Source organism: Helobdella robusta (genome assembly GCF_000326865.2).
Source record: "Helobdella robusta unplaced genomic scaffold HELROscaffold_8, whole genome shotgun sequence".
NCBI lineage: Eukaryota > Metazoa > Annelida > Clitellata > Rhynchobdellida > Glossiphoniidae > Helobdella > Helobdella robusta.
In genome coordinates this window covers 2,918,993-2,933,177 of record NW_008705459.1, presented here as the reverse complement: position 1 = coordinate 2,933,177, position 14,185 = coordinate 2,918,993, and the positions used below count along the sequence as shown (strand labels likewise).

Here is a 14,185-nt window from a genome sequence, read left to right as displayed (position 1 = left end):
CATGTTTAACACATACAAGAGTTATTAACGTAGAGTTATAACAAGCAGAAATAAACATATCAATATACATTACATCATCATCATTGACATCATCATCATCATCATTATTATTCGGTTATCATCATTATCATCATCTCAGAGGAAAGGTCATGAACCTTACCATCACTTCATCATCAGTCCAAATTTTCAGAGCTTTTCATGAAACTATGTTGCACGAAGCGAGAACTGATTCTTGTAAACAAATAATAATTGCATTGACAATAATAACAATAATAAATAATAATAATAATAAAAGTAATAATAATAGTAGTATTATTATTATTACATCAAACATATCTATTGCTCTTTCAACAACAATGCCGATGAATTCATTCATTTTTTATTTCATTTACTAAAAATTATTGGTTTTCACATAAAATACACACACACACACACACACACACACACACACACACACACACATATATATATATATATATATATATATATATACATATGTGTGTGTATATAAATTAAATTAGCTAGTTAATTGATTAATTGACATAATTTAAGAAGTGTAATGAACATACGGCGGACAAAAAAGTCAGTATCGTCGTCAATAACATAATTACTAATCAATAAATCTATCAATCTTCGTTTAGCGTCCAGAAAACCCAGTTCCCCGAGGTAGGACGTAACATCAATCAATCAATCTTCGTTTTGCGTCCAGAGACCCGGTTTCCGAGGTAGGACGTTGTTTCCTTGCCATCAACTTTTTGCGCCAAATTAGACGATCAGTTGTATCCATTTCATTTAAATTTAGAGCTTTCATGTCTTGCTCGATTGTTTGCGACCAGGACTTCTTTGGACGGCCTTTGGGACGTGTGCCATGTACTTCAACATCTGCAAGAGAAGTTACGGCACTGTTTCCACTTCGTTTGACATGACCAAACCACCGCAGACGGTGTTGCCGGCATTCGTCCTTTATATCATCTAAACCAGCACGACGCAGGATTTCGGTAGATTTGATGTGGTCCTTCAGACTAATTCGTTACATCCATCGGAGCATTTTCATGTCGGTTCGTTAAAGTTGTTGTTCCAGTTTGGTTGTCATTGGCCATGTTTCTGCACCATATAACAACACCGGACGTATCACAGATTTATAAAGTCTTGATCGTAGTGGTAGTGGGATGTCACGCCGCATCGATATAGAGGCAAGGAGATGCCATTTATTCCAGGCTGCACGTATGCGTGCTCGAACGGCAGCTTCAGCTGTTCCAGTACAATCCAGAACATCCCCTAGATATTGAAACGATGTGACTTTCTCTATTTTAATGGTTTCAAAGACAGTGCTATTTCGAATTTGTTGTTGTGGATTGATGCAAGCAGGACAAACAAAATTGGACACTTTAGATAAAGTATCAATTATTTTTGAACAACGTTTGTGACACCACTGGTTACACTGCTGACACTTGATTGAATTGTTACCTACACCAGCTCTACAAACTGAACAGGGCCATCGTCCAGTAGCTGTGGATTGGATGGGTTCACCAGTGTTCATTGCTTTGGTTTTGCTGATGTTGACTTTGAATCCATGATCGGCGAGTTTGGTGTTCCAATCTTCAAACATCTGTGCTGCATTCTGCTCAGACGTGGCTGTTAAAACTGTGAAGTTGTGACGATTGTGATGATAATGATTGCGCGATTGAAATATGCCGCCTGTATGGTGATGATAATGATTGCGCGATTGAAATATGCCGCCTGTATATTTTGTGAAATTGTGACGATTGTGATGATAATGATTGCGTCTTTGAGGCGTGCCGCCTATATATATCTATATATTTTACTAGACATTCTATGCATGTATATTTTGTTATTTGATATGCTATATATGCGACGCTGCTGTGCTGTATCGCTTTTCTGAGTATAGGAAAAGAGTATAGATAGGAGTATAGAATTTTCTAAGACATAAAAAGCGTTATGTAGATAGGGCGGCAAAAACATATAAAAGGCTGCGAGTTAAGATATTGGAGGCTGGTCGTTTGTTATCTTAATTTTAGGTTTTGGTCTCTTGCTTGTCAGTTGTATTATTAATAGATTAATTTTGGATTTATCGTTTTGTTTTAATAAGGACAGAGGTTTGATTTGTATTATTTTGTTTGTTATTTTATTTCTTTTATTGAATAAAAGAAGTGTACACTTGAAGTTTGGCTCGGCTTAATTATTCTACCTAAAATAATGGATGCTGAAGAAGACTTGTTGATAGTTGACGAGGTCGGCGTCTCTAGTCAACAAGCAGGGCGCGAACAAACTTCCGCCCGGCCCGTGTTTTTAGATTGTAGAGTGGCGAGGTAGATTGTAGATTGTAGATTTTTAGATTGTAGATTGTAGAATTCTATTGTAGAGTGGCGGATCCCGGCCAGGAAAGACTCCGCCGAAGCGAAGGCTCGGGTGGATATTCGTATGCGGACGCGGTTCGGGACCGCGTGGTGCGGAATTCGAATGTCGCCCGGCGAAAATCTACATAACGATATCATCAGCATATACTAGATTCCAAATGTCACCAGTGCGTATCGGTTTTGTGATTTCTTCCATCACAGTTATAAATAACAGTGGACTGAGAATCGAGCCTTGGTGAACTCCAACGCCGATGTCAAATGCATCTGTGTTTCCAACCGTTGTGCTGACAAAAGTCTTAGTATTCGTATACATTTCCATCAAAAGTCGAACAAGATATTCTCGAATGAATTGTCGACGTAGACTCCATCTGATTGCTTCACGGGGAACTCGATCAAATGCTTTTTCAAGGTCTACAAAAATAAGTGATAGTTGTTGATGCTTTGTGAGGTACTTCTCTTGCAGTTGTCGAAGGATGTGAATTGCATCAATTGTTGATTTCCCCGCTAGAAAACCAAATTGATAATTTCCGATTGTGATGCACGACGTTAATCTTCTCTCAATGATTTTTTCAACAATTTTCAGGGAGTGTTCTAACAGACGTATACCCCGATATGATGAACAGTTCAATGGATCACCTTTGCCTTTGTATAGCGGGACTGTCATGCTATAGTTCCATTCAGTCGGCATTGAGCAATTTCTCCAGATTTCTCGGCAAAGTTGTAGTAATGCTTAGATACCTGCAGTACCAGATGCTTTGATAATGTCATTTGTGATTCCAGAGGGCCCTGCTGCCTTTCCATCCTTCATAGTTTTCAGAGCTTCTGTAAGCTCCTCTAAAGTGATGTCTGGAATAGGACCTTCGATGGGTGGAGCGTCAAAGTTCACATTGATGGGATTTCTTTCGTGTAACAGACGATTGAAGTATTCTCTCCACTGTAGCTTGATTTCATCTTGTTCAAGAACCATCTCATTTTTGTCGTTTTTGATACACGAGGCACCAAATATGTCTTTTTTCGTACGCTTTGCTTGTTTTGCTATACGATACTGAGATTTCATTTGTTCACCTTTGCTTTTAGTGAGCCACTCTCTGCACTGATCTGTCCGAGCCAGTGCAACTTGACGTTTTGCATAGTTGTTCTTCTCACGGAAAATTTTATGGTCATCAACAGACTTTGATTTTTGCCATTGCTTGTATGCAACTTTCCACCACCAAGTGTCACGTTCATGCTGACGTTTTGTACCAGTTTTCTCACAAACTGTAGTTGCAGCGTTCATTAAAACGGTTTTGTATGTATTCCAATCTGTACTGGCTTGCGATTGGTGGTCTAACTGTGTGGCGACAATCTGTTGAAATTTTTCTCGATGAATATTGCTTTTCAGCTTCCACGTTTTGATTCTCCGAGGCATTTGTTTAGACTTTTGTTTTGACAGTTCGACAACCAGGTCTGCCACAAGGAGTCTATGTTGGGCGACACATGATTCGCCAGGTATAACTTTGACGTTTTTGAACAGCCTTCGGTGTGGTTGCTTGACAGCAAAAAAATCAATTTGCGTGGCTGATGGTCCACTTTTGTATGTTATGAGATGTTCCAACCTCTTTCTAAAATATGTGTTTAGTAAACAAAACCCGTGACTTTCAGCAAACTCAAGGATGCGGTTGCCATCTTCATTCCGTTTTCCATAGCCAAAACCGCCATGTACGTTGTCAAAACCATCTGTTTTCTCTCCAACGTGGCCATTGAGATCGCCTCCAATCAGGATTGTTTCAGATTTTGGTATTGTTGAAATGGTGTCGTGTCAGAGAATGCGGTCCAGAAGTCATTTTTCATCTCTTCTGATTCGCCTGTCTGTGGTGCGTATGCAGAAAAAATAATCATTGTTTGCTTTTCTATGCGAAGCTTGATCCACATAAGACGAGAATTAATCCTTTTAATATCCAGTACTTCTTGGGCTAGCGGTTCTCTGACAAAAATTCCAACACCATTTTGGCCGTCTTTTGACCATTCCAGAATAGTTTATATTTTTCTTTGTCTGAGTTGACATGACAGACACCATTCGATTTCCATCGGGTTTCCTGAAAGCAGCAGATGTCAATCCTTCTACGCTCGAGCATTTCTGCGATTTCCATGCTGCGGCCAGTCAGTGATCCAACATTGAGCGTTCCAAGTCTAAGTACCATAGAGGGGCCATTCTGAATTTTTCTGCAACATTCCTCCGCTATTGCATACTTCCCAGGGATTCTTGGCACCCCTTGACCACTTAAAACCTGCTGGGGACTAGGGGCCGTTGTTTTTCTTTGTGATGGCATAGGAATAATTTGGGGAAAAGTTTTTACATCCGGACACCCATCCTGACGACAACCACCAGTTATAAGCGGTGGGCCTAGCCTTTCGCTCAAAAGCACGCAAGGCAGCGTGGATGCAGTTTTATGTCATACCCAGGACCAATTTTTTTTTTTTTTTTTCAACAGAGATCATAGAAATAATATAGTTGCAAAATGACAATACCGGTCTCTAACTTTAAAAATAAAACACATTTTTAATATACAATCAATAACTCTACATAACTTTATATAAATCTATATAACCGTATATATCACTATATAACTTTATATAATCAATAACTCTACATAACTATTGTCGGAGATTTTAAATAAATGATAAGGAGATTTTTAAATGATGACAAAGTCCCACGTTGGGCGCTAATTGTCGGAAAATTTATAAATGAAAACAGTTAAAACAACTGGTGGTGTGAGGTAGGTAATCTCCTCCTCTATCTTTCTCAGGGAATTTTTTTTATGGTCCGACAATAATTTTTGTGTATATTTTTAACGTGAGTTCGACCAGTCCTGTGTGGCACTGGGCTTTTTCGAATTATATGATTTTACTGAGTAACACACGAACGCGTAAAAATATTCGATAACAATTTTATTAATCGACGGAAGTAAATAAAAGGAATTGAACTAATGAACTCTATAATAATGTAAATGTCAATGAACAAACTGGAATACAGGAATTAGAACTTCTTCTTGTTGGGTCTTCGACTTGGGATATGTTTCTTGCCGTTTAATCGTACAACCTCGACGTGTGTATCCGATGGGGATGTCGATACAACTCCAAGAAATAAATAAAAATGAATGCGAAAAAAAATCACAAAAACCGGAGCCTATGGAAATTCCAAGCTGCGTGTGAAACTATACCAATGAGTATAGAATCCAGCAAAGAACCCTAGGTCCACAAATAGCACAAGAAACAAAACAACGAGGCGGATTCGTTTTCACAGAACCCAAGGCCTGTTTTCACTGGGCCTGTCTGTGAGTCGGTCGGCTTTCGCACAACCCTGGCCTGTTTTCACTGGGCCGTCGAGTCTGATCGGCTTTCGCACGACCAAGGGCCTGTTTTCACTGGGCCTGTCTGTCAGTCGGTCGGCTTTCGCACAACCCTGGCCTGTTTTCACTGGGCCGTCAAGTCTGATCGGCTTTCGCACGACCAAGGGCCTGTTTTCACTGGGCCTGTCTGTCAGTCGGTCGGCTTTCGCACAACCCTGGCCTGTTTTCACTGGGCCGTCAAGTCTGATCGGCTTTCGCACAACCAACACAAAACAACAAGAATCAGAACAACACTGGAAACAAATTGTGTGAATTTAGTACGCGTGTGAAACTATGCCAATGAGCATAGAGCATTTTTGTCCTCTTAATGCATAATCTTTTAATAAAACTTGCTCATAACAATTGTTGAGTTATAGTTATTAATTAAAATTAAGTTAAGAAAAAAAAACATACTGTTTGTATAAAATTTTAGAAAAATTAAGGTTCTTTTAAAAACCCTAAACGAAAGTATATAAATTTCATTCCAGGGGTGCAAATATGCACTACCAGCGTCACATTTTATAGTTTCTATGTGACTGCAAATATTCTGGGTTTACAGATTTTGTTGTATGTGTGTGTATATTTGTGTAATGTAGATCATTTAATTCAAGTATGTCAGGGTCATTGTAACAATTTATCCTTAACTTGTTTTTTTTATGGCAACATGAATAAATATCATTTTGCATGGGACATTTAAAAAGTACTTTTCATATTTAATTTTTTCTGACTTTTTTTTCAAATTTTTCCAAATTTTGATATCAATTTTTGATACACAAAGTTATACGTTTTTTCACAATCCTATTCCATAGTCCTAATTTTGAATTAATTTTGTTGTTTCAGTAGCTTTAGTGAATGCAACAAAATCAAAAAATTTTTAAATTCACGTTGTGTAATTATTTATTTAGCTTTCTCTATAAAGGGAGGGAACCTATTAATTTTACTGATATTTCCACAGGTTTGACTAATTCAAATATGATATCAGTTAAAATTATACATAAAAATAAAACTGTATTTTTAAATTTTATTAAATTCAATATTTGTGTATACTTTTGTTATACCGTGATGCCACAAACACACACACACATATATGAATATGTAAATACCTACTACAAAGCACCCTAAAAACGAATTTTATATTGACAGATTCGGAGGAGATTATTTTAAATGATGAGATAAATGTAGTTGTGAATAAACTGAATGAGAAAATTTCTTTATCTGATCAGTGCCTCCAAGAGTATGGGGATATGCATAGATGTGATAGTATTTCTGAATGCTGTAAGCAGTTTGGTATGAAATATTTTGGAGAAACGAGCAACTGTTCACCTAAAAATCTACCATCTAATGATCCTATGAATGAAGATGAAAAGGGATCATATTCACATATTCTTTCTAACCATGTTTTGAAAGGTGATACTAGATGCTGTTTTAGGATAGATATTGCTGTATGACGGTTTTTGCATTTTAAATTAAAAAAATTTTTTGTGAACCACTCTTCTAACACATGACTCGTTAACGATTAACTGTAACCGGTTAGAGTAACGTAACAACATTAACGACGACTAATTAGTAATTAAATTACTAAACTCTAATAATTAAGCTAAAACTAAACTACTAATTCTAATTACTAATTAAAATAAATAACAGATAACACTAACGAACATTAACAGATTAGACTACTAGAGACTACCAACCACTACACTACTACATACTACAACTACTACACTAACAGCACTTGTTCCTAAAATCCTAAATCCTATTGCTTGATTGGTTGTAAAATTTTTACTTACAATGCTTAGGCCTGGGAATAAAGAATATATTTTTTAAAATAACTAATATTCAATGATTTTTGCTAGTTATTCAATTATGTGGATAATTTCATATAATTTGTCGTGCTTGGATTATTGGCTTACGAAATTGCATGGATTTTAACGAGCAAGCTATATGAAATATTTACTTGACTTAATATGCTTAAAACATTGTAGTAATTCTCTTTAATTTTATTAAATAAAATTATGATTTTATTAAATAAAATTATGTATTATTAAATTATTGTTGTTAATTTGAATATAAAAATTATACTTTTGGTCCTGTGAAATCCGGTGGTTTTTTACTGAAGCCGAAGGTTGGCTAAGTAGGATTGAACTAAAGTCACCCTTTTTTACACTATTCGATCATGTTAAAAATTTGTTTGCTCGTGAAATAAACGACCTAAATAGATCAAAATTGTTATTTGAACAACTATCTTCATTATATTCAATGAATATTTTACATTCCGCTGGTGCTCATAGAAATTATGGTTGCTGAAATCATACGTTGGCTTACTGCAGTGGCTTACTGGGTCTCATACAACAGTGTCATGGCAGTTTTTTCTTTACATAAAATGCTTTAAATAAGTCAATATATTCATTTCACAATTATTTTTGTCAATATAAATAAAGAAATTGCTTTTGTCTGGTAAAATACAGTGGCCAAATAAAGTCGTATTTGGCTTAATCGGATTTTTTTTTCATATATAAAATACTATGAGATCAATCAATCAACCAATCAATCAACCAACCATTCATTCAATCAACTAGTCAACTAACCAATCAATGAACCATATTTGAAAAATATTTGCAATGCTTGTTCAAACTCGAACAAACACTTAACTGTACAGATCTACAAACAATTTCGAGATTTTAGTAAAGAAAGAAAAACACAATAGTTGCTTTTATTAAATCAAGAAATATCCAAGAATTATATAACCAAATTAAAAAAACTTGAAACCAGTCAACATTTAATAAATAATCAAATAAATAAATAGACATTATTAAAAAGATTGTTCAAAAAGGTAAAATTTAAGGCGACGACGAGAATAAAATGTAGTTTGTTTTATTGGTATTTATTTGTATTACATATTTCAGCGTTTTTATTTTACTTGAAACTTTTTAACTAATGTTAAGCCCTAGCCTACCTACGATTGTTCTACTCATCTCAATCCCTAACTTACCTATGAATAAAATTAAGTCCGGTAAAGAAAATAGAAAGTTGAAGAGAAACATAACAACGACACCGATTGAATGGATGTTGTGTATGTGTGTGTTGTATTGATGTATGTGCGTAAATGTGCGCGCGTTTACTCTCCAGAAACTTCTTATTGTCATCTTCGAATTGTCATCGGAACGATCATCATGAGACCACCATCTGAAACGTGCTGACGCCCGCCACAACCCACCTCTCATCATTCTGTAGACAAATTTTTTTATTAGCCTAGTAATAAATGAATGTTAGAATCTTAAAATAAAAAAATTATAAAATGAAAATAATGGCAAATAAATAATATTTTAAAATAAGAGAGTAAAATGTAAAAAAAATTTACTTTCGTCCATTCGACAAAGGCAAAATGTTGAATGCCTGAGTGAGTCAAGAGTCAATGAATTAATTAACGATTCAATGATTAAAAAAATAAATTAATGGAAAAATGATTTGAAAGATTGAGTGATAAAATGAATGAATGAACGAATGAATGAATCAATCAATCAATCAATGAATCAATGAATCAATCAATCAATGAGAAAAATTAAAAGACGAAACTACTAAACCTTAGTTCAAAAATCGTCGTTACAGTACTTCATTGCACCGACCACCATCATCTGGTCGGCACACATGATTTCATCCGAACTTCTGATTGTCAGTGGAACAGCCAACGCGCTGATTCTTCCTACACCACCATCATCATACGTAAATCATCATGAGACAACCATCTGAAATGTGCTGACTCCCACCACTGCCCACCTCTCATCATCCTGTAGACAAATTTTTTTTATAAGCGTAGTAGTAAATGAATGTTAGAATCTTAGGAGCAAAAAATTATAAAATGGAAACAATGGCAAATAAATAATATTTTAAAATAATAAAGTGATTAAAATGTAAAAAAACTTACCGTCGTCCATTCGATAAAGGCAGAATGTTGAATGCGGTTCGGTTCCTACGTTGTCCTCCAAAACTGGTGCCAGTCCTCATCGAGATTGTTGTTGAAACACAGCCCGTGTTGATGGAGAAAGAGAAAATTCTCATCAGAAAGCTTAGCGGTGCCTGCATCTCAAATTGCTTAATAAAAATAATCCTATCTACCTATTCAATTACCTTAGCTAATCTATATTAAATTGTTAATGGTACGATAGTCGAAAGTCTTCCTTCATTCTCCCTCCTTGCACAGAGGCTCACCGACAGCCAGGGCACCGGATAGTAAACCATTGCCGTGCGGATAGTAGACTATTGCCGTGCGGATAGTAAACCATTTGCCGTCCGGAAGCCGTGCGGGTAGTAGACTATGGCCGTGCCGCATGGTAAATCATTACCGTGCAGATAGTAAACCATTGCCGTCCGGATAGTAAACCATTGCCGGTTCACCACTGGCCACCAAGGCTTACCTCTGACAAGAGACTTTGAAATCCAGAGTCAATCGGCTATCGTACCCTCAACTTACCTATTCATTACAATTAAGCCCTAGCTTACCTAAAATTACAAAACTCAAAAGCCCAATTCATTTAGCCAATCGGCACCCACCCCACCACCTACGTAATGCCTTGGGCTCCAACTTAGTAATAATAGTATAAAACTTAAACCCTAAATCTATTAATGAGTATGTGTTACAACGTAGCCTTAACTTACCTATTCATTACATTACGGTCCTAGCTTACCTAAAATTACAAAACTCAAGAGCCCAATTCATTGGCCTTTCGGCACCCACTCCACCACCTACGTAATGCCTCGGGCTCCGACATAATAATAATAATATTATATAACTTATAATTAACCTACCTATCGATACACTTACAGCGTTTTAATTTACATTACAAGATTGTTCCTAGAATTACATTATCGCCCTTAACTACCTATGAAATTAAATTACTCTCAACCTTAGTAATAATAAATTAGAATGTGTATTGAAAATAAAATTACGCTCAAATACTAATATATGTGTTTATGTATGCAACTGTGTGTGTGTGTAATACGCTAATGCGTGTAATGTAGATGCGAGATAAAATAGAAGCGATAAACTTACGCGCTTACCTATTCAACTTCATTAGTGTTGGATGTTTCCTATCTATCCTACCTACAATTAAAATTATGTCTATCTAACCTACCTATATAGCTACTTAATGTAATTGTGTGTGTGTGTGCGCGTGTGAGCATTCTTACTTATTGTTAAATTAGAGAAAAAAGAATAAAACGTATCCCAGCCAGGCGTGCATTCTTTGCCTCTGAATGAATGAACGTAGCCTGACATCTTCCATGATGAACTCCTCTGGAAGCTTTAGCCTGAATGAAATGAATGAAATAAAAAAATCTATTTATTTATTTAATTAATTTAAAGGAAAATAGAGAAACGAGCCGCGGTGAAACCCGCCAGCCGGAAAAGCCAGCCAATTGGCAAAAAGAGAAACCGCAAAGAAACAGTAAAACGAACCCCAGCCAGGCGTGCATTCTTTGACACTGAATGAACGAACGTAGCGTGACATCACAACCATTCTGATCTTCCACGATGAACTCCTCCGGAAGCTTCAACCTGAATGAATGAAACTGAAAGAACCTAAATGAACGGACAAATCTTATTTATTTAATTAATTTAAATGAAAATAGAGAAACGCAAAGAAGCCGACCGGTCGGCAAAGAAAAGAACCTCAAAGAAAGGTGTCTATATAGGATTTACGCTCTATATAACTCTATATAACTCTATATAACTCTATATAACTCTATATAACTCTATATAACTCTATATAACTCTATATAACTCTATATAACTCTATATAACTCTATATAACTCTATATAACTCTATATAACTCTATATAACTCTATATAACTCTATATAACTCTATATAACTCTATATAACTCTATATAACTCTATATAACTCTATATAACTCTATATAACTCTATATAACTCTATATAACTCTATATAACTCTATATAAACTTATTTAATGTATGTACTACAGTATTATACAGTCTTAACCACAATGCCAACAGTCATCGAACGAACGCCTTCGAAATTTTCTGATTGGCTGGTTGAATCTGCTATATTGCTTTTTATATAAAACATATAATCTTATTAATTATTTGTATACATGGATTCTAGTTACTTTATATATATAAATATATATATATATATATATAAATATAAATTCATTATAATTGCAACAGTAATCAATGCTACATATGTACGCCGCAGTTCAAAATTTTCGGGGAGAATTCAAAATAGTTTGAGATCACACCTTGCTTAACATCCGATACCCATGCCGAGCCGAGCTAAGCTGAGCCATTATGCATAGATTTATAAGCGCTTTTATAATAAAATTATGCCCGCTTTATATATATAGTATATAAATTCCTTATTAACGCAACAGTCGTAATCAGTGCTACATATGTGCGCAAATTTTTCTGGGAGAATTCCAAATAGTTTAAGACCACACCTTGCTTAACATCCAATTCCAAGCCGAGTCGAGCCAAGCTGAGCCAACATGCATAAAGTTATAAGCGTTTTATATTAAAATTTTGCTCGCTTTATATAGACTATAGAGTATATAAATTCATTATAAACGCAACAGTAATCAGTGCTACATATGTGCGCACGCAGTTCAAATTTATAATTTATTATAAATTTTATTTGATGTTTTTTAATTAGTCAGGCCACAATCATCATCATCATCGATATCGCAATGAAATCAAATTGAGAATTTTTTATATTAAAAAAAGTATCTTTATTTATTTTATGATACTATTTTGTTCAATAAGATACTGTTTGATACATATAACTAGAATAAATATAACGGCCTTCGCTCACTTTCAACGGTTGAACAAGAAGCTTACTTCTGGAGGGAGGGGAGATGGAGGGTGAGGTTCGAGTCAAAAGTAACGATAGTATATTTACTAATTACGGAATATTGCTTTTATTTAAAATGTTAAAATTTAATTTTTTTAAATTGTTATTCAATAGGGTAATTAATTACTTTTATTTGGTATAAATTTAAACAAATAAAATCGACATTACCGAAAATAATAAAAAGTTGCAAAAATTGAGATTCTTTGCATATCCCTGCTTCAACCCATAACTATTAATAAATTTATATAACCGTATATATCACTATATAACTATATATAATCAATAGCTATACATAACTATATATAAGTCTATAAAACCGTATATATCACTATACAACTATATAAAATAAATTACACTATATAAATATAAATATATATCTATATAACCGTATATAACACTATATAACTATATATAATCAATAACACTACATAACTATATATAAGTCTATATAACCGTATATATCACTATATAACTATATATAATAAATTACACTATATAAATATATATATATATCTATATAACCGTATATAACACTATATGACTATATATCACTATATAACTATATATAATCAATAACTCTACATAACTTTATATAAATTTATATAATCGTATATATCACTATATAATTATACATAATCAATAGCTCTACATAACTATATATAAGTCTATATAACCATACATATCACTATATAACTATATAAAATAAATTACACTATACAACTTTATATAAATCTATGAAACCGTATATTACACTATATGACTAGGTTCTAGGTCAAAATGTCCCCGGTCAAAATGTCCCGGTCAAAATGTCCCGGTCAAAATATCCCGGCCAAAATGTCCCCGGTCAAAATGTCCCCCGGTAGAAATGGCCCAAAAGTCATGTTGAAAAATACAGCTATAATAATAATATAATAATATAAGTTACTAGCTGTTTGCGTACGGCTCTGCCCGTACCTTTGATAAACCTTGATTGATGTAATTCCTGTTACCTAATAAATCAAACCATTTTTTGATATTACATATTACATGGCGCGAAACGTCAAAAGACGTCGTGCAGCTTCACAGAATGCTGCCACCGATGAAATTTGTCGACTTACGCATGAAGGACATCGGTTCCTGCGGACAGACGAAGGAGATGATATGGTAATTTTTGCAGCTGACGAGGATCTTCAATTTCTCCAGAAGTCTGCTTGCTGGTTTGCTGATGGAACATTTTGCGTGACGCCTGAAGGGTTTCATCAACTGTATACGGTACACGGATGGGACAAAAATTGTGCATATCCCTGCGTTTACGCACTGTTACCAGGACGAAGTGAGGATGTCTACCGTCGATTCCTTGATTTTGTATCGTCGCTTCGTGAACTCGGCAGTCCTCAGACTTTAGTCAGTGATTTCGAGCTGGCTGCCATCCATGCCTTCCAGGCGAAATTTCCCACTGTTGTAATTGTTGGGTGTCTGTTTCACTTCGGGCAGTGTATTTGGAGGCATGTGCAAGGAAGTGGATTCAGTGAGCAATACAAGACAGATGCCGCGTTTGCTCTAAAAGTCAAACAGCTTATCGCCCTGGCATTTGTT

General features: G+C 35.1%; 2 protein-coding genes across 2 annotated transcripts; both read right to left on the bottom strand.

The window, feature by feature from the left end:
- Positions 1 to 4,330: 4,330 nt before the first annotated feature.
- On the bottom strand, positions 4,331 to 4,687 carry HELRODRAFT_165610 (hypothetical protein; the record flags this gene model as incomplete). Its single annotated transcript, XM_009032146.1, has 1 exon — positions 4,331 to 4,687. One exon carries the CDS (start codon positions 4,685 to 4,687, stop codon positions 4,331 to 4,333), a length of 357 nt encoding a protein of 118 aa, XP_009030394.1.
- Positions 4,688 to 5,655: 968 nt separating this feature from the next.
- Positions 5,656 to 8,104, bottom strand: HELRODRAFT_165609 (hypothetical protein; the record flags this gene model as incomplete). Its single annotated transcript, XM_009032145.1, has 3 exons — positions 5,656 to 6,000; positions 7,141 to 7,186; positions 8,082 to 8,104. The coding sequence occupies 3 exons, from the start codon at positions 8,102 to 8,104 to the stop codon at positions 5,656 to 5,658; spliced, it is 414 nt and encodes a 137-aa protein (XP_009030393.1).
- Positions 8,105 to 14,185: the final 6,081 nt, after the last annotated feature.